The sequence below is a fragment of the Mobula hypostoma genome, chromosome 2 (genome assembly GCF_963921235.1).
Source record: "Mobula hypostoma chromosome 2, sMobHyp1.1, whole genome shotgun sequence".
Classification (NCBI taxonomy): domain Eukaryota; kingdom Metazoa; phylum Chordata; class Chondrichthyes; order Myliobatiformes; family Myliobatidae; genus Mobula; species Mobula hypostoma.
This window is the reverse complement of record NC_086098.1, coordinates 24171343-24189959: the sequence shown is the minus strand read 5'-3', so window position 1 is coordinate 24189959 and position 18617 is coordinate 24171343. Positions and strand designations below refer to the sequence as shown.

Sequence of the window (18617 nt, the reverse complement as noted above, 5' to 3'; positions counted from 1 at the left end):
GAGAAATTTCATAAATGTACACTGTGGGCAGCACAGTAGTGCAGTGATTAGCACAATGGTTTACAGTACAGATGACACAGGTTCAATTCCCGCCGCTGCCTGTGAGGAGTCTGTATGTTCTCCTTGTGACTGTGCAAGTTTCTTCCCACAGTCCAAAGACGTACCGGTTGGTGAGCTAATTGGACAATGTAAATTATCCCATGATTAGGCTCAGATTAAAATCAGGGGATTGCTGGGCTAAGGGCCAGAAGTGCCCATTCTGCACCATATCACAATAAATAAATATTGCTCAGTTCAAAAAAAATGTTAAATGGATATAATTATAAGATACTTTGGCAAGAATAAAATTTATCTCAGGATACCACCTTAAGATTTTGAAAAATCAGTCCAATTTTTCCTCCTTGGAAAGGCCATTTCTGCATCTACAATACGACTCATGTTGTAGCCTCCATGTGCTGTTCTCCTTCTACAACTGTCCACTAGGATATTGCAATAGTCTTATTTTAATATGTAATGTACATAATGTAAATGATTTTATACTAATTTGCAGGGTAATATGCAAGAAATATGTTAAACAATATTATGATGTGAGTACATACCTTCCTCCACCGAGTTCTAAAGAGTCTTTATCTCCTTTAATGAAATACGAATTTTCTCCACTCCACCTAAATATCTATTAAATAAAACACTATTATTCTTATATTCAAATTACTTCACAGATTAGAACAGGCAGATTTTCTACTATGGAACTTTCATTCTGTTTCACAAACCAATTACATATTTTCAATTTCTAAATGTAGGAAACATGCTTAATTTGAACACATACTGTAATTATGACATGAAGGTTGGCAGAGTTGTGGAAAGTGTAGAAGGTTGTCATACATTACAACAGGACATTGAAAGGATGCAAAACAGGGATGAGAAGTGGCAGATGGAGTTCAACCTGGAAAAGTGTGAAGTGATTCATTTTGGAAGGTTGAATTTGAATGGCAGGATTCTTATTAGTGTGGGGGAAACAGAGGGATTTTGAGGTTCATGTCTATAGATCCCTCAAAGATAATAAGGTTGTTAAGAAAGCGTATAGTGTGTTGGCCTTCATTAGTCGGGGGATTAAGTTCAAGAGTTGCAAAATGTTGCAGCTCTATAAAACCCTTATTAGAATACAGTTTGTGTTCTTTGTTCAATAACTTCTGCAACATTCATGACAATGGAACATCTACAATATAGCCCACCTTCAGTAGTGTCTATTAAAAGCTTTTCAAGTATACTTGCATAGGATATGTTATGGCATTAGTTTTATAATTATCCCAATAAAAAACTTGCAATCTTCCTCTAAAATTAAAAACCAAGTATCAAACCAGCCAATCTAGTATTTTAAAATATTTTTCTTTGAATATTTTTTCCAACAACAGCCCCAAAACAGCTTTTGATTCAGCAATTTAACATAGCATTATATAAGCCTACATCACAAATCATATGCATATTTCCAAGCTAAAAATAAAATTGCCTGAAATTGTACACAGAAAATGCTGGCATTTGCTCTATAATGATTAAGGTAATTCAATGCCATTCTAATTGTGAATAGAAACATATGACAATCTGCAGTATTTCAACTGTTTCCCAGTTATTATACTGGAAGATCTACCAGCTGAAGCAGTTCCAGGTTATACATGGTGCAGATTTAGCAACTCCATTAATTTCAGAGTGCAATGATACAGTGGAAACGTACAAGTTTCTGGTAAAATGCCCTAAGTTTGCATCCATCATTAAGAATGCTCACCACCCAGAACATGCTTTCTTCTCATTACTACCATCAGGGAGGAAGTACAGAAGCCTGAAGACACACTCAACATTTTAGGAACATCTTCTTCCCCTTCGCCATCAGATTTCTGAATGGTCAGCGAACCCATGAACACTACCTCAGTATTTTTCTCCCTTTTGCACTACTTTTCTTAACTTCTTGTTGTAACTTAAAGCAATTGTTTATATATAGCTTTATACTGGTGCCGCAAAACAAGCTTCAAACACATGCCAGTGTTAGTAAACCTGATTCTGATTCAAATCTACAAATTTATTTTGTTCAAAATTTAAATGTATTTAATTTCCTAATTCTTTCATTTTATTTTTACTAGAAACATATGTAATCATTGAATATTTAATAGCATGTTTAATTTTCATAGTTTTTTATCCTCTGATTAAAAAAAACCTCTCAATTCAGTCCAACATAGCCTAGCATTTATTTTAACACTTAAATTCCTTAATCTAGACTCTTTGAGCAGGGGAAGGCTGCACCCCACATCTACACTGTGAAGTCTTCTCAGCATTTCCTCAAAAAGATTACCTTTCATTTTTCTAAACTCTTTAGAACAGAGGTTTAACCTACTTAATCTCACCTTGCATGGCAAGTCTATCATTCCGGGAACCAGTCCAGCAAATATTGCCTGCACTCCCTCTATAACAAGTATGCTCTTGTTAAGGAATGGGGATCAACATTGAAAAACAAATTCTGTACATGGCCTTACCAAGTCTCTTTACAATTTCTCTATTCAGGTACTCAAGTTCCCCTGCAAAAAGTGCCACCATACCACTTAACTTTCTAATTGCCTGCTGCACCTCTTTTAAAGACTTATACACATGTATATTAGTATTTCCCAATCAATCCATTACAGAAGATAGTAGACACTTCTGTTTTTCTACAGAAGTGAATAACTTGACAATTTCCCACATTGTTAAAGCCTTTCTGTGTGATTTTAAAATGGCTTACAACCAGCTTCACTGAGAATAAGGTAGGAAGGCTGCAAGTAGTGAGATGCTGTGAAGAAGTTCCAGACTAATTTTTCTTTGAGACTCTCTGGCAATTTCTCAGGTCTACCCAATTTTCTTAAAAAAAAAAGCATGAAAATAGATACCTTGAACTGTGGATTAAATGTGTACAGAAAGGTTTCTCCTGTACCAAAACAATGGTCACTTAATCTGAAAGGGTGTGATGCCAAAGCTCCAAATATCTGCAAAAAGAAAAAAAATGATAGGTCACAAATTTACACACACCAATACTAAAACTTAGCCAGCAAATTATACACCGTCGATTTGCTTCTTAAGATTATTTCAAGTTGTTTACCTGATTATCCATGTCTTTGACAACTAAGAGAACTGGGGAATCGATAACAGCCAAACTACGGTAAAGTGTCCTTAAACTTGTCCCATGGACAGCTGTGCTGTACATAAGGCGCCAGGCGTATCCCTGTGTTCTTGCAGGAAGATGCAGCATAAGCTATAATGACAAAAGCATTTCATTAGCAGGTTTCTCAATCTATTAAAGATTACAACCACAAGAAAGTGTTTCATATATTTACCTTCTCAATGTGGAAACTCTCCAGCAGTTCACTGGGGTCTGTAAGTACAGGCTGAAGATCTTCTATCTCTTCTTCATAAAAACTACCTATGCTCTGGCGTCGTTTTGCTTCCTCAATAGTGATGATCTGGAAAACCAATTTCAAAATCTTGAACACATTTCAAAGTTTTCATTTTTATTTTATTCAGCGTTAGAGCACAAAGCAGACCCTTCAAGCGAGGCCACACAACCCCCCCACAAACTTGATTAACTCTAACCTAATCATGGGACTATTTACATTATTTAACTTATTCATTATGTCTTTGGACTGTGGGAGGAAACCAGAGTGCCCAGGGAAAACTCATGCACTCCAAGGGGAGGACATACAGACTCCTTACAGAATGGCACCGGAATTGAACTGCAAACTCCGGAATGTCCTGAACTGTAAAAACATCACACTAACCACTACGCTCCCATTTCTCCAACACTCTGGTTTCCCATCGCCAATTTGCTATTTAATATTTTCAACTTTTACAAGATATATCTTGCCTTTGGAATAACGCCTCCTCACAATGAATTTGTGGCACACTGTTAAAACTCATGCTTGGGTGAGAGGCAAAAATACCCAGAATGAATCAGTGCTCTCAGAAAAGAGCAGAAATACAACATAACAAAAAATAGCATACCTCAAGGGGGATTTATCATTTTTTTCACCTAGTTCTCATTGAATTTATGCAACTGTTTCCTTAAAACTAAAGTTCACACTGAGCCAAAAAAAAATTAAAAATTACACATTTGCAGCAGAGTTTCAAACTATATGCAAAAATATCAGCTATCTCCAATTTCTTTTATTATACCATTCTTTTATTATAACTATTGACAATTCAGAACACATGGGTGGAGAAAAAGTTCAAAACTTTTTGATTTCCTGCTTTCAGCATTTCAATTTGGTAAGGCAATTCAAATAATATTTTTTATGTATTAGATTAATTAAGTTTAAAAACCAAATTTTCATGCTATTTTCTAAATCTTTATCACTTAAGGTACTGCCTCAATACACAAATACGTCTAAAACTCAATAATCTTATTTTTAACATTTAAAAATGTAGAATATTTTTACAGCAGCACATAATAATCATAGTATTTTAAATTTCTATAGGTTCTCTTCATTATAAATATCACTTACGAGATTAGCATAACATACTACAATGAACTTAAAAGCATCAACATAAGCAAGAAAAAAGAATTATTTCTAAGAACCTGAAAATTCGCTAGCAGAAAACAAAATGGCATATGTGGATATGATTTTTTTTTATAAACCTTACAGTACTTGTAATACTCCAAATATCATTTTTGTGTAAAATATTGTAAATATCTACAAGTCTAAGACAATTGAAATGCTCACATAAATGACAAAGGAAAACTAGTGTGTCAAATTTTAACTTTAGAAATTGAAAATACATGATTGACAGTAAAATTATAAAAATGCTTTTTTAGGTACAAACGTATTTAAAAGCCCTATACTGAATCAATTCAGAAAATATAACTGACCTGTACAAAAGATCCATCATCTCCCTTTGCCCTGAATAAAATCTGAATATTAGCTGTTTTTCTTAAACCCCTCATTTCTCCAGCTTAGTCTGCTCAAAATTCTGGCACAGCACTTGAAAATCCATGTGAAGAACTTTACATCCTTATCGCTTATGAAAGGCTTGCTGCTTTGCTTAACTGTACTTGATTGGCTATTGCGAGCTAATTTACATTTTACGTAGTAACTTTCGTTTTTTCCTGAAATCAAAACTGGCACGTAGCCAAGCTTCCTATTCCACCCACTCAAAGTAATGCATACATGCTTTAATCAAAAAAGATCTCTCAGTTCAAACATTATTACTTTTATTGGATTTCATATAGAGGAAGCAAGATTTAAAATTAAATAATTCTTTCTTTTCAAGTTAGTAACTACAAATTAAATAATTTCAAAGTTGCAACAGCAGATTCAATTCTACTCAGCTCAGGTTTAGAATAAAAAGCACCCTAATACCAGACAAAAATACAGCTATTAATTTTAACAAAATTAAGAGTTCTTTATTGAAATCCTGATCTGATTAATGGCAGATGAAGCAGCCAGGTAATCAGAGGGAGATATTTTGCTTTGATTGGTTTCTTTGTAGGCATTGTGCAACCTGAAGGTGAACATGCAGTCTTCACTTTTACTGAGTGAAAGTGGTGCAGGATAAAGTCAAGATGAAGGGGTAGGAGAAACTCACTGCTAGCTGGCCTAAATTCAGTCACATAAAAAAACATTTTAAGAGAGTGGCAGAGTACTTAACTGTCAATATCACACTTGGATGATATTGCCAGGATGTGCATGCCATTTTAACTTGGAAAGCCTGCACTTAAAGATCAGTTGGTGAAAAATGACTTCTCTCACTAGGCACCATTCAAGAGGAAATGCTTTCTTACTCCATTCTTTTACAGACTGTTTGTTATGCAAGTGGGGATGGGGGAGAAGTAAAGGAATGTACAGCCCAAAAAAAGTATTTTGTTCACCTACTTTTGTTCATTCACAAAGATTTTTCACGATTATGCCCTTTTTGGTGTCCTACTTGCATTGCCTTCTCAATCCTTCCAAAGTTAGCACTGATGCAAGTGAGGCCACAAAATTAAAACTTACACTGTGAAGTCCATCCAACTGATGCACATTAGACCCGGTCTGTACATATCAAGAGAAATGCAGAAAGTAGAACCCTCCAGTATTATTTTCGAATTCACTGATGTCTTTTAACTCCATCAGTTAGGAGGGACTGTCAAACAGCCTCTCAAGTTCAACTGTTCAGAAAAAAATGCATCTATAATGAAATTTCAAGTCATGGTCCTTCCAAGCTAGCTTGCATGAAGCCAAACAGGACTACATACCGCCTGTCACTTTTTTATGCTTTATCACTGCAACGTGTCACTCTTCCAAGCTCTGGCACAAGTACAGCTGATCTTTAGGAGCTAATGACAAGCTGTTCAACCTACAGCAACTAAACACCAAATAAGGCCACCCCAACCACGGTAGCTAAGCTAAAATAAGCAGATGATGTGTGTGTTGGGGCACCAAGACATCACTGACACGTTTATCAAAGCACACTCAAGGACTGGCCTTGTATTCAAAAAGAAATGGGTCCTGTTATCCACCTGCCACCTCTGTGCAAAGCTGCTCTGACAATGAAGGCTCATAGTGAGATACAGAAAAAACCACTGGTGCCCTTATCCCCAAAGCCACCTCTCAGTGACGACAGAATTCACCATCACTTTTAAAGCACCAGAAAGCAAGAATGTTTGAAGATCTAGATCTGAGACCTGGCACAGAACAGTGATCTCTGCCCTCTTATATATTCTAAGAACTGGAATGTGTATAGAATAAATTGACAATATTCCCTACCATCATAGGAAGAGATGGAAAAGATTCAAGACAGACTGAGGAAAATATTCAAGGCTGCCTTTAAAAAAAAAGCAAAACCAAAGTGCGTTCTGGGAATCTCCAGCCCATAACCTCTCATAATGGAGAAGGAGCAGCTGGAAGATATTGAAAACAGAGCCTATACATTGGACACACTTAGAGATACTGTGTAGTTGACAAGAAGGTACCACCTCCCAAAGTACAGATCCACCCTAACAGGTGCCTTTTGTCTCATCTGTAGGAGTGTCTGTAACACCCACATTAGCCTCATCAGCAATATCAGCACCCACAAATCTAGTAGAATCAAATCATTCTTGAACTTACTGGACTACCTTAAAAGGAACCAAATACTCATTCCAAATTAAAACCAGGAAGAGTACCCAATCAAGACCAAAATACATGAGTGCAATAAAAGATTTTTAGTAGTATCTTAAAGGAGGTCATAGTAGTAAATATGGCAACTGGGGGCGTTTTATAATCTAAAGACTGAAAAATTTGCTAAATATCAAAGCTGGTGTAAAAAAAACACCCTATTAGTAACTTCCTTTAGTCAGTGAAAGGACTATTTTGAAGAGACTGTGTATTAGATCTGATGCTAGTGCTAGTAATCAATTCTTATCAGTGCTAAATAATTTGACTCAATAAATTATATAAAGAAATTGCAGATACTGGAAATCTGAAATAGAAACAGAAAGTGGCCTCAGTACTTCAGCAAGTTAGGCAGCATCTTTGGAAAGAAAAACACAAAACATTTCAGATCTAAGACCCTGTCCCAGAACTGAGAAACAGGAAAAAAAAACAAGCTAGTGTTGAGAAGGAGAGAAAGCTGGGTGTGTTCAGTTTGGATCTATAAAGAACAACATTGAAAAACACAAATATTCTTGTCATATCTTCTCAGCTTGAATGATACGTTATTGAATCACCAGCACTCATTGCTTTAAAAATATTACCACAAAAATTTTAAGTTTCATTTTCCAGATGGTAAATTCCTAATAGTGAGTCAGAACAGAACTGGAGCACAACCAATTTCTTCTCACCATTTCAAACACTGAAACATGCGGCATATTACAGCCAGCAAAACCCCCAAAGTTTTTTTTATTTAAAAGTCAATGAAATCAGGAAAGGTCAGTAAAATAGATAGCCGGATAAATGACAAAATTATCTTCATGACATAAAACTTTGCTTGCTATTGATTGAAACTCCAGCATCAGAAATTTGATTACCACATCCAAGTTTCAATACATTTGCTTTTGTAATGAATCCTCCGTAGCTCCCTAATTAACTCTACAGAGAACATAAAAATCCGTAAGGCCACTGGGAGAAGCAATTAAATTTCCCTGTTAGTGTATAATTTCATTTTTCTTACAAGTGGCTATTCATCCCATCGAGTCTATGCTAGTCCTTCAATCTCATCAATCCCATTTCCAATTACTTCCCAAAAGCACAATCTCCCCTTCCAAATTCTCCTGCTTCGCAGCTACACTAGAATGAATTGAATTGAATTGATTTCTTTCATCCTTCACATACATGAGGAATAAAAATCTTTTATGTTACATCTGTCTAAATATGCAATGTGCAATTTATAGTACTTTGTAATAAATAATACGTACAACAGGACAGTTAACAATTTACACTCAATTGTGCCCTTGTAGAAAGTCCTTAGGATTTGGGGACTCATGCCAAACTTCTTCAACCGTCTAAGGTCAAAGAGGTGCTGTTGTGCTTTTTTCACCACATAGCTGGTATGTGCAGACCACATGAGATCCTTGCTGATATGTATGCTGAGGAACTTAAAGCTGTTTACTCTCAAAACCCCAGATCTATTGACGTCAGTAGAGGTTATCCTGTTTCCATTCCTCCTGTAGTCCACAATCAGCTCCTTTGTTTTTGTGTCATTGAGGGAGAAGTTGTTTTCTTGACACCACTGTATCAGGGTGATAACTTCTTCTCTGTAGGCTGCCTCGTTGTTATTTGAGATAAGGACAACCAATGCAGTATAGTCCGAAAATTTAATTACCAGATTGGACCTGTGGGTGGCAACACAGTCATGGATATACCGAGAGTAAAGGAGGGGGCTTAGTACACAGCCCTGAGGGGCTCCTGTGTTGAGGGTTAGAGGGGAAGAGGTGAAGGAACCTACTCTTACCATCTACTGGCGATCTGACGGGAAGTCCAGGATCCAGCTGCACAAGGCAGGGTGAAGGCTGAGGTCTCTGAGCTTCTCGTCAAGCCTGGAGGGAATTATGGTGTTGAATACTGAACTGTAGACCAAGAACAGCATTCTCACATAAGCATCCCTCTTCTCCAGATGTGCAAGGATGGTGTGTTGAGCTGTGGCTCGTGTCATGTCAATTGGTTGTGTCGGTAGGCGAATCGTAGGGAGTCCAGTATGGGTGGTAGCATGCTGTAGATGTAGCCCTTCACCAGCCTCTCCAAGCATTTGCTTATTGAGGTGAGTGCGACAGGACACCAGTTGTTCAGACATGTTATCTTGGTCTTTTTAGGTACAGGAATAATGGTGGATGTTTTGAAGCAAGAGGGAGCTCTGCACTGGGAGAGGGAGAGATTAGAAATGTCTGTAAGCACACCTGCCAGTTGTGCCACGCACACCCTGAGATGCCATCCGGTCCCACAGCCTTGCAAATGTCCACTCACTGGAAACACGTGGCCAGGTAGAGGTTGCTTCGGCAGCTCTCCTCGGGGACCCAGTGTTGACAACATTGAACCAAGTGTAAAAAAGATTTAGCTCATCTGTGAGAGGGGCAGCACCACTGAACTTAGCTTTGAAATCTGCGAATGGTGTGCAGACTTTTCTATAAGCTACCTGTGTTGTTGGTGGAGAGTTGCGTCTGGATCTTGTCCCTGCATTATCGTTTCGTTGCTTTGATAATTTTGCATAGATTGTAGCTACATTTCTTGAGTTCCTGATCAACTAACTTAGCTACCGGCATGACCTTGGATTATTGATAAAAACCAGAGCAGCCAAAACAAACCACATGCACACACAGGGTGAATGTGCAAGCTCCTTACTGACACCACTAAAGGCCAGGCTCATATTCATGTCCCAGGAGTGTATCAACAATGCTATCTGCTGAAAAATATCCTGCATCCATGATCAAAAATATTATGCAGTTTTAAGTGGGGTGACTCTAGAATGAATGTCAGTTGATACACTTGGACCATTCCTTCCTGTTCTTCCAAAACTGAAACAGGATCCTAAACATCCATACATGCATGGCCATCTTAAATTAAAATCATGTCCATCATGACTATCACAAACTGATCAACCAAGATTAAACGTTCAAGTGCAAGGAAGGTGCTTGATCAGATTCTGTCGGATTTGGGAGGTTTGGATGCTGTAAGGCAAGCCAGTAGCAACTTATGCCTTCAGGATACGATCCCACGTTTACCCTGATATCTGGAAACAATTAGAGGCTTGAATAACCTCTGAGAAGCAGTGTTTCTCCAGAAAAAGAAGCACTAGAGAGACAGTCTGTAATAATCAATTAAGCCAATTGTTTGGAATCAAATGGCCTTGCCTGGTATCTCAGGGCTGGGTGTGTCTGCACCCGTGCTAGACCCCTGCTCCGGGCACCCCTTCTCTGCCACCTGACCCACGCCCCTCCTGTGACACTCCATCCTTGCCACTTCCAACATCCTTTGCTCCTACCAATTACAGTACCCCAGCTATCTATACTGTATATCTAATCCATCTATATCAAAATATATCTATCTCTTTAAGACTTGCACAGTACTGTAAATGGATGCTTGATGAAGAATGTGGATTTAACTGAGCCTGTTTTCATGCTGAATGGCCTCATAAATAGCTCAAAATACTTCCTGAAGGACAAACAAGATCCCATGCGTTTTTAGGCCAATTATTTCTTCTCCAAGCAACATCACTGAGATTATTTTATTTAGTATCTGCTGCTTTATAGTTCAAAGGAAAAGTAGCTATTGCATTTCCTACATTGCACGAGTGACTACACTTCAAAAAGGAGGTGGACTGAAGTTAAATCAGATTAATCTAGGGAAGAAAATTGAAGAAGCTTGATTAATTTTCTCCAACTCAAACAACCTAGTGATATTTAGAAAAATCCTTTATCAGCACGCGTCTAATAACCAAAACATCAGTGGCATGGAAACGAATGAAGAAATTTCCAATGGAAACTGGCTTTTTAGATCAAACAAGGGCCTTAGCCCGAAACGTCAAGTACATTTTCCATTTCCAAGAATGCTGCCTGACCTGCTGAGCTCCCACAGCATTTCGTGTATGTGCCCTTTATTTCATGACCTGAAATACTTATTTTCATCAGATAAACAGATTGTGATAATGCACTACATTTAGACAGATAGTTTAAATTTACACGAAACTGCAAAAATAAAATAATTATTGACTTAATCTCCCTTCCTAGAGAGAGCACAAAAAATACAAGGACATACTTGTGTCTTGAATTGGTCAAAGCAAAATGAACAGGCCCAAAGTACAATATTCAAAACTAATTTTTTTGTTTAAAAAATGCCCAGTGTAACCAAAACAGGTGAATTTTGTTGATGTAGATATAATTATGCATGAAGAGAACCCAAAGGACTCAGTTTCTTCTGTGGTTTATCAATACCGGGTACTTAGTTGGGGGAAGAACCAGGGGAACTCCAGAAATAGCATCAGGCGAACAAAAACCAGGCCAGAAGTGTAATTGTTTATGGCAATTCTTTTCCGATCAAAAGATTTACAAGGCAAAAAGTGATTACTGAAGCTCTCTAGCTCTTTAATTATACTTCTTAGCTTCATGTTTTTGGTCTGTTTTCACTGGAATCAAAATCATCCCCCCTTCCCATTTAATTGTAATCATAAACTCTTACATATGCCATAACAATACAGAGTAACACACACAAAATGCTGAAGGGACTCAGCAAGTCGGACAGCACTTGTAGAGGGGAATAAGCAGTTGACATTCTGGGCTGAGACCCTTCTTCAGGACTGCCATTATAGCCTCATTTTTAAGCCAGGTAGTCTTGAATTCAATATTGAATTTGGGGCTTTATTACATAAACTAAGATACCTGAGGAAATTCTATAATATCAAACGTGGAACTAGTTGGCCATTTGCCTCTTCTGGCCTAATTCATAACTTATTACTATCACGGTAGATCATCCATTTTTCCTATCTTCTCCCCTAATGCATTAAAAATGTATCTACCTTTTTCTTGAATATACTTCAAACTTTGCTTCCTGTGGTAGAGAATTCCACAGGTGCACCACCCTTTGGATGGAGAAATTTCTCCTGATCTTCCTTTATCCTGAAGCTGTAACCACAATTCTAAACTCTTCCACTGAGAACATATTCCCTTTATTTAGACTGTCCTGTTAGAATTAGATTCCCTCTAACACTTATATGCTACAAAAAAGCCCTAACTGATGCAAGGTCTCTTTGTACTTCATTCTTACCAACCCAGGAATCAACCAGCTAGAGCCTTGTTGTAGTATCCTCCACAGTAAGTACATCTTCCTCTCTAAGGAGACCAACACGCAGCCTAGAAGACTAGCATGCCTTCAGGGTTCTGGGATTTCGTAGCTCTGGAGGCGGGCGGATTAGAGGTTGGTGTCTCCGCAGGAAATCGTTGTGTAATGGGAGACGGAAGATCGAAAGCAGCAAGCTGGCTGCTGGCTATGTACCCAGAGACCCGAGTTCTTTGGGCACAGAGCTTGGAAAAAGCGATGCAATAGACTTTTAATATCACAAATCAGCAAGTTGTTTGTTATGTCTCCCCTCTAACTGTGAAATGGGGACATCTCTTTTTTTCTGATGAGGGAGAGAGAGAGAGCCAGTGGTATGTTGAATTAGCAGGTGAACGAGTAGTCTTTGGGGTACTGCAAGTCTGTGTCTTTATTGATGCTTTGCTGCACGCTTCAGTGCTTGGTGGGGAGTGCCGATGCTTTTTTTTTGCTGGTGGGGGCGGGGAGTGGTCACTTTGCTGCTGTTTATGTGTGGGAGGGGGGAGGTGGGGGACCTTTGGGATTCTAACATTTAACTGTCATTCATTCTTTGTGGTACTCCTCTGTTTTCTCTGACATTAAATGTACCTTTGAAAACTACATACAGATACTTCAAATAGCAGCCCAGCTAGGCTCTATAAAATTATATTGAATAATTGTTGGTCTTACAATCAAAACGATGGCCAACATACCATCTGCCTTCCCAGATGTTTCCTGAACACTTGCTTTCAGTGACTGATGCACAGAGAGACCCAGGTCTTAGCGCATCTTCCCATTTTGCAGTCTAGCATATTTCAAATAATAATTTGTCTGTTTTTAGAACCAAAGTGGATAAGCTCATTCATCAGCATTAAACTACAATGGCTATGCATTTACCGACTCACACTCTCTCTTTGGATCCGCCTCACAACATGTACTTGCCTCAAATTTGTGTCTTCTTCAAATTAAGACATTATATTAAGTTCCCACAGCCAAAGGACTGATCTCAGACACCTCATTTTCTGGCACCTCTTCTTTTGATTTATTATTATGTCTCACTTCCTTCAAAAGCGAAAGGTTGAACTGCTTTACCTAATTAATTTTTTTTTATCAGAGAGGAATGAATATTTGTAATTCATCAACAGACTCAAATATTATTCACCTCCGATTCACCATTAACCCATTTTGTAAAATTCCCTAATTAATACCACCAGTTTGTAACTTTTCCCCACAATTTCTTTGTTAAGGTTTAGAACCCTAACCATCAGGCAATGTCTTTTGTGGTAACTAATATACCACTATATACATGACAAATCAGCATACAGAAGGGAGATTGAAAATCTGTCTGCGTGGTGCTACAGTAACAACCTCTTACTCAGTGCCAACAAGACCAAGGAGCTGATTATTGATTTCAGGAGAAGAAAATCAGAGGTCCATCAGCCAGTCCTCATCAGAGAATCAAACGTGGAGAGGGTCAGCAACTTTAAATTCCTCAGTGTTATCATTTCAGAGGACCTGTCCTGGGCCCAGTATGTAAGTGCAATTAGGAAGAAAGCACTGCAGCAGCTCTACTTCCTTAGGAGTTTGTGAAGATTTGGCATGACATGCAAAACAGTGACAGACTTCTATAGAAGTGAGGTGGAAAGTATATTGATGGACTGCATCACAGCTTGGTAGGGGAACACCAATGCCCTTGAATGGAAAATCTTACAACAAGTGGAGGATACAACCCAGTCCATCATGGGTAAAACCCTCTCCACCATTGAGCACATCTACATGGAGCATTGTCAAAGGAAAGTAGTATCCATCGTCAGGGACCCTGCCCCACCATCACCCAGGTCATGCTCTCTTCGCGCTGCTGCTGCCAACTGGTAGGTGGTACAGGAGCCTCAGGGCTCACACCACCAGGTTCAGGAACAGTTATTGCCCCTCAACCATCAGGCTCTGGAACCAAAGGGAATAACTTCACTGCAACTGCCCCATCATTGAAAATGTTCCCATAACCCATGGGCACACTTTTTAAGGCTTCTTCATCTCATGATCTCGATATTTATTGCTTATTTAAATAGTATCACTATTTCTTTCCTTTGTATTTGCACTGTTTGTTGTCTCTTGCACACTGGTTGAATACGGAAGTCGGTGCTGTCTTTCATTGATTCTAATAGTTATTATTCTATTATGAATTTATTGAGTATGCCCCCAAGAAAATCAATCTCAGGGCTGCATATGGTAACATATGTGTACTTTGATAATAAATTTACTTTGGACTTTGTTGATAATTTATTATTCATGCTTGTTACGCTCTGTGGCACAATTTGGAGAACAGCTAGGATTTCCACTAGACCTCTGGCTAACTTTAATGCAAACTATCAAACTAGATTATTCTCCCTGCTATTTCTGAAGCTCGGTGAGTAAACAGGTACAGTGAGTAAATTGCTATATCCATGTAACACTAACAACCATAGTCCAAGCTTTATAACAAGTATTTTACATTCATATGCATATTATTATGGAGTATTACAAATTCAGAACTTAATGCCAGAAACAAAAATTTATGTGAAACACAATGCATTATGTAGGTAGCCAACAATGGTGTACAACTATACAACTACAAACTATCATTAATGTTAAGTAAAGTCAGTGTCATGGAATTTGCTTTAAATACATGCCAAGTCCAATGCGGCTAGCAACTTGGTGCAAAAGGTACTCCATGAACTAAAAAAGTACTTTGCTTTTAACTCCACTGGGTCTTTCATGAAGGCATGCATCTGCATATTAAATGTCATACTAGTTTAATAAAAAGAGTTCTGAGTACAGTATACATTAATTGTTGACAGTCAATCATCCATCTTTCTAGCATTGAATGTGAACAGTTAGAAATATGCAGTTTTTTTCTTTTCTTAACTTTGTTTTCTTTTTCACTTTGATTTCTTTCCATATCCAATATGATAGCAAACACCCTCTCAATAATTTATCACTTTTCACATCCACAAATCTCACTGGTTTGAAAAATACTATCGGTCATACTGTCTGCCACTAAGAACAAATATGCTTTGGGCTAGAGGGTATACGAAACACTCACACAGGCAAACCATGACTTGTCCTGTCCAGCCCAGAAGGCTCATTCACCTTGCTCATCCAGAAACTTGAAACTCTAAATTTATTTATTAAGCAAAATTATTTTAAAAATTCTAAAAATTTTAATCCATATTTTTTGCATTTGCAAATAAAACTGTTCAATTTTAATTGCAATTTTAAAAGAACTATTTCACTGTATATTTAAGGTTGAGATAGATATATAGTTGAAAGATACTGAGGACAATGGGGAACTGGAACAGAAGAAGAGGATCTGAAGCCAGCATGGATCAACCAAATATGAAAGGTCTGCTGGTCTACTCCTGTAGCTATTTTCTAGTGCACATTTGAACAGCAGTCAGTATTGTTGTGACGGTGAATGAAGTCACAGGACAGACACAGAAGCTGTTGATATAGAAGTCTTTATTTCGCACAACAAGTAGACAGTATTCTGGAGACACTGTCGGTAAAGACTCACAAACCCAAAGGTATACCCTTAAGATCAAAGGTGACAGTAAGCAATTCAATACATTTTCAATAGTCACAAAGGCATTATTTACTTCAGTAGTTTGGGTTGACAAATGGTTCCTTTGAGATATGTAGTGGAAGCACATCATAACTTAAGATACCTCTGAAGATCCACATGCCTTTAGGAGAAATGAATTAACACGAATATTCTAAAACTTTTTGACAACAGACAGCCAGACACCCAAAATTAATGTTGCCGGAGCTGACTGAGTACAGAAATATGGTAAGTACTCAAAAGCTATTGATTGCCTATATCTGTTTGCTGATGACATCACTGTTGTGGGCCAAATCAAAGGTGGTGATGAATCAGCATACAGGAGGGAGATTGAAATTTTGGCTGAGTGGTGTCATAACAACAACCTCTCATTCCATGTCAGCAAGACTGATTGTAGACAAGGAGAGGGAAACCAGAGGTCCTCATCGGAGGGTAAGTGGTAGAAAGAGTTCGCAATTTTAAATTCTTGGGTGTCACTATTTCAGAGGAGCTGACCTGGACCTAGTACTGTACATAAATGCAATTGTGACAACAGCGCAGCAGTGCCTCTACTTCCTTAGGAGTCTGCGGAGATTCGGCATGACATCTAAAATGTTGAGCACGTCCACATGAAATGCTGTCATAGGAAAGCAGCATCCATCATCAAAGATCCCCACTACCCAGGCCATACTCTATTCTCACGGCTACCATTAGGTAAAAGGTAGAAGAGTCTCATGACTCGCACCACCAGGTTCAAAGTCAAGTACTACCCCTCAACCAGCAGGCTATTGAATAAAAGGGAACAACTGCACACACTTGCCCCATCATTGAGATGTTTCCCACAGCCAATGATTTCACGTTAAGGACTCTATCTCATTATCTCAAGTTCTCATTATTTATTGCTATTTATTTATATTTGCATTTGGACAGTCTGTTGTCTTCTGTGCTCTGGTTGATCTTTCATTGATGCTGTTAAAGTTACCATTCTGTAGATTTTCTGAGTATGCCCACAGGAAAATGAATCTCATGGTTTTATGGTGACATATAGGTACTTTGATAATAAAATTTACTTTTAACTTTTGAACTATGACCATGTTTGATATGCTAAGTTGTGACATCTGCCTGGTCAGCCAACTTGCACTCAATTCACACAATCCCATTGTCCTAATGATTGGCTCTTACATATATAATGTTGGCTCAAACTGAAGGCTAACTGAAAGCTTCCTGAACTTAAGTACATTTATACGAAGAACTGAAGTCTGGTTCTTGTTTGAATTAAAATCTACTTTATTCAAACATCTCCAGAATACTCCTTAATATAACTATAGAAAGGTGTATGTTATGTATCATATAAAACTATTCTTCCTCTTCTTCATTTCCTTCGAGCATCTTATATCATTCATTATATACAATTTCTCTCTCACCTAAATTTCAAACATTAGTTTTTTAAAAAATACTTCAATTGCCACTAACTGAAGATTCTAACATCTGAATATCATTTATTGTAACTACTTTTTAAAACCAAATTCTGTGAATAAATACTTTATTCAATTAAAATGGCAGTGACTATTAAATGGGAAATTTCAACAATTTCCTCCAGAGAGTTACACAGAACTAGAAATTACATCCATTAAAGGACAGAGACTCAGCAGATCTGAACTTGCTAAATATAACCATTTGGAATGGCACAAGTCAGTGCAGAAGCCTAATATGAATAACATGAGAACAGGCTTAGGTTTGCTTTAAAAATGTTCTCTCTTTTTGGATGCCCCCCACCCCCCAGCTCGATTTAACACTCAACAAACTCTTTTCTTTTCCTATCAAGCACATATACTTTGTTGTAATGTTAACTGCTAATTTAGACTATTCCACCCTGCTTCATCTTATGAGATTGCTCATTTACCTCTAAAAGTGCTTAAATGCAGCTTAAGGGAAGTTCCATCTCTTCTCTGTTTTCTGTAATTAGCATCTTAACCACACAGAAATGCGAATGAAAGGCTAGAGGTTGCTACCAGTAACTTCGAAGTATGATTTGCACCCATTAAAGATCAACAAGTAGGTAAACCACAAGGAAAGTGATAGCTTAGCCTTTATTTCGAGAGAATATAAGTACAGGAATATGGGAATTTTAATGCAATTGTACAGTCTACAAATGGGACCACACTTGGAATTTTGGTTTCCTTACTTACGAAAGGATATAAATGCCACAAAGGGAACAGAGCAAATCTTTGGTTCCATGGATGGCATATTTGCCATTTGAGGAGAGATTGAGTAGACTGGGATTGTATTCTCAGGCTATCAGAGAACAAGGGGAGATCTCAGCAGAACAAACAGAATGACTCAAGATTTGAACAGGCTAGATGCAGGAGGGATATTTTCCTCTGACCTGGGAATCAAACACCAGTGGTCAGTTTCAGAATGAATACTAAACCACTGAAAATTGAAATTATGAGAAATTTCTTCACTCAGAGGGTGGTGAGCCTTTGGAGTTCTTCATCTCAAGAGCATTTGAAAGCAAAGATGTTATGTTTATTGAAAACAGATATTAAATAGATTTCTGAGCATCAAGGAAATCAAGAGATATGGGGATGTGAACTACAAGATCAGTCTTGACCTTAATAAATGGTTGAACGAGCTCGAAGGCTCAGACTTACAACTCCTGCTCCCATTTCTAGTACTCGTTTGTTCTACAATATCAAATTAATTCAAACCTGGATAACCAGGATATAATCTTAAGTCCTCAAGATTTGCTCATATTTCTAAATGTATTTATTATACATTAACAAATA

General features: G+C 37.9%; 1 protein-coding gene across 7 annotated transcripts in view; it reads right to left on the bottom strand.

The window, feature by feature from the left end:
- LOC134338461 (nuclear receptor coactivator 7-like) overlaps nt 1-18617 on the bottom strand; it is a 118863-nt gene that overhangs the window by 2808 nt on the left and 97438 nt on the right. For 6 of the 7 annotated variants that reach the window (XM_063034287.1, XM_063034296.1, XM_063034305.1 and 3 more), the window contains 4 exons: nt 3354-3479; nt 3119-3271; nt 2910-3005; nt 600-673 (listed from right to left, as the gene is read on the bottom strand). In XM_063034287.1, the coding sequence (XP_062890357.1) occupies nt 600-673; nt 2910-3005; nt 3119-3271; nt 3354-3479 (449 nt within the window). Of the gene's footprint in view, nt 1-599; nt 674-2909; nt 3006-3118; nt 3272-3353; nt 3480-4882; nt 18594-18617 lie in introns of those variants that run through there. The other variant, XM_063034338.1, reaches the window with a different exon arrangement.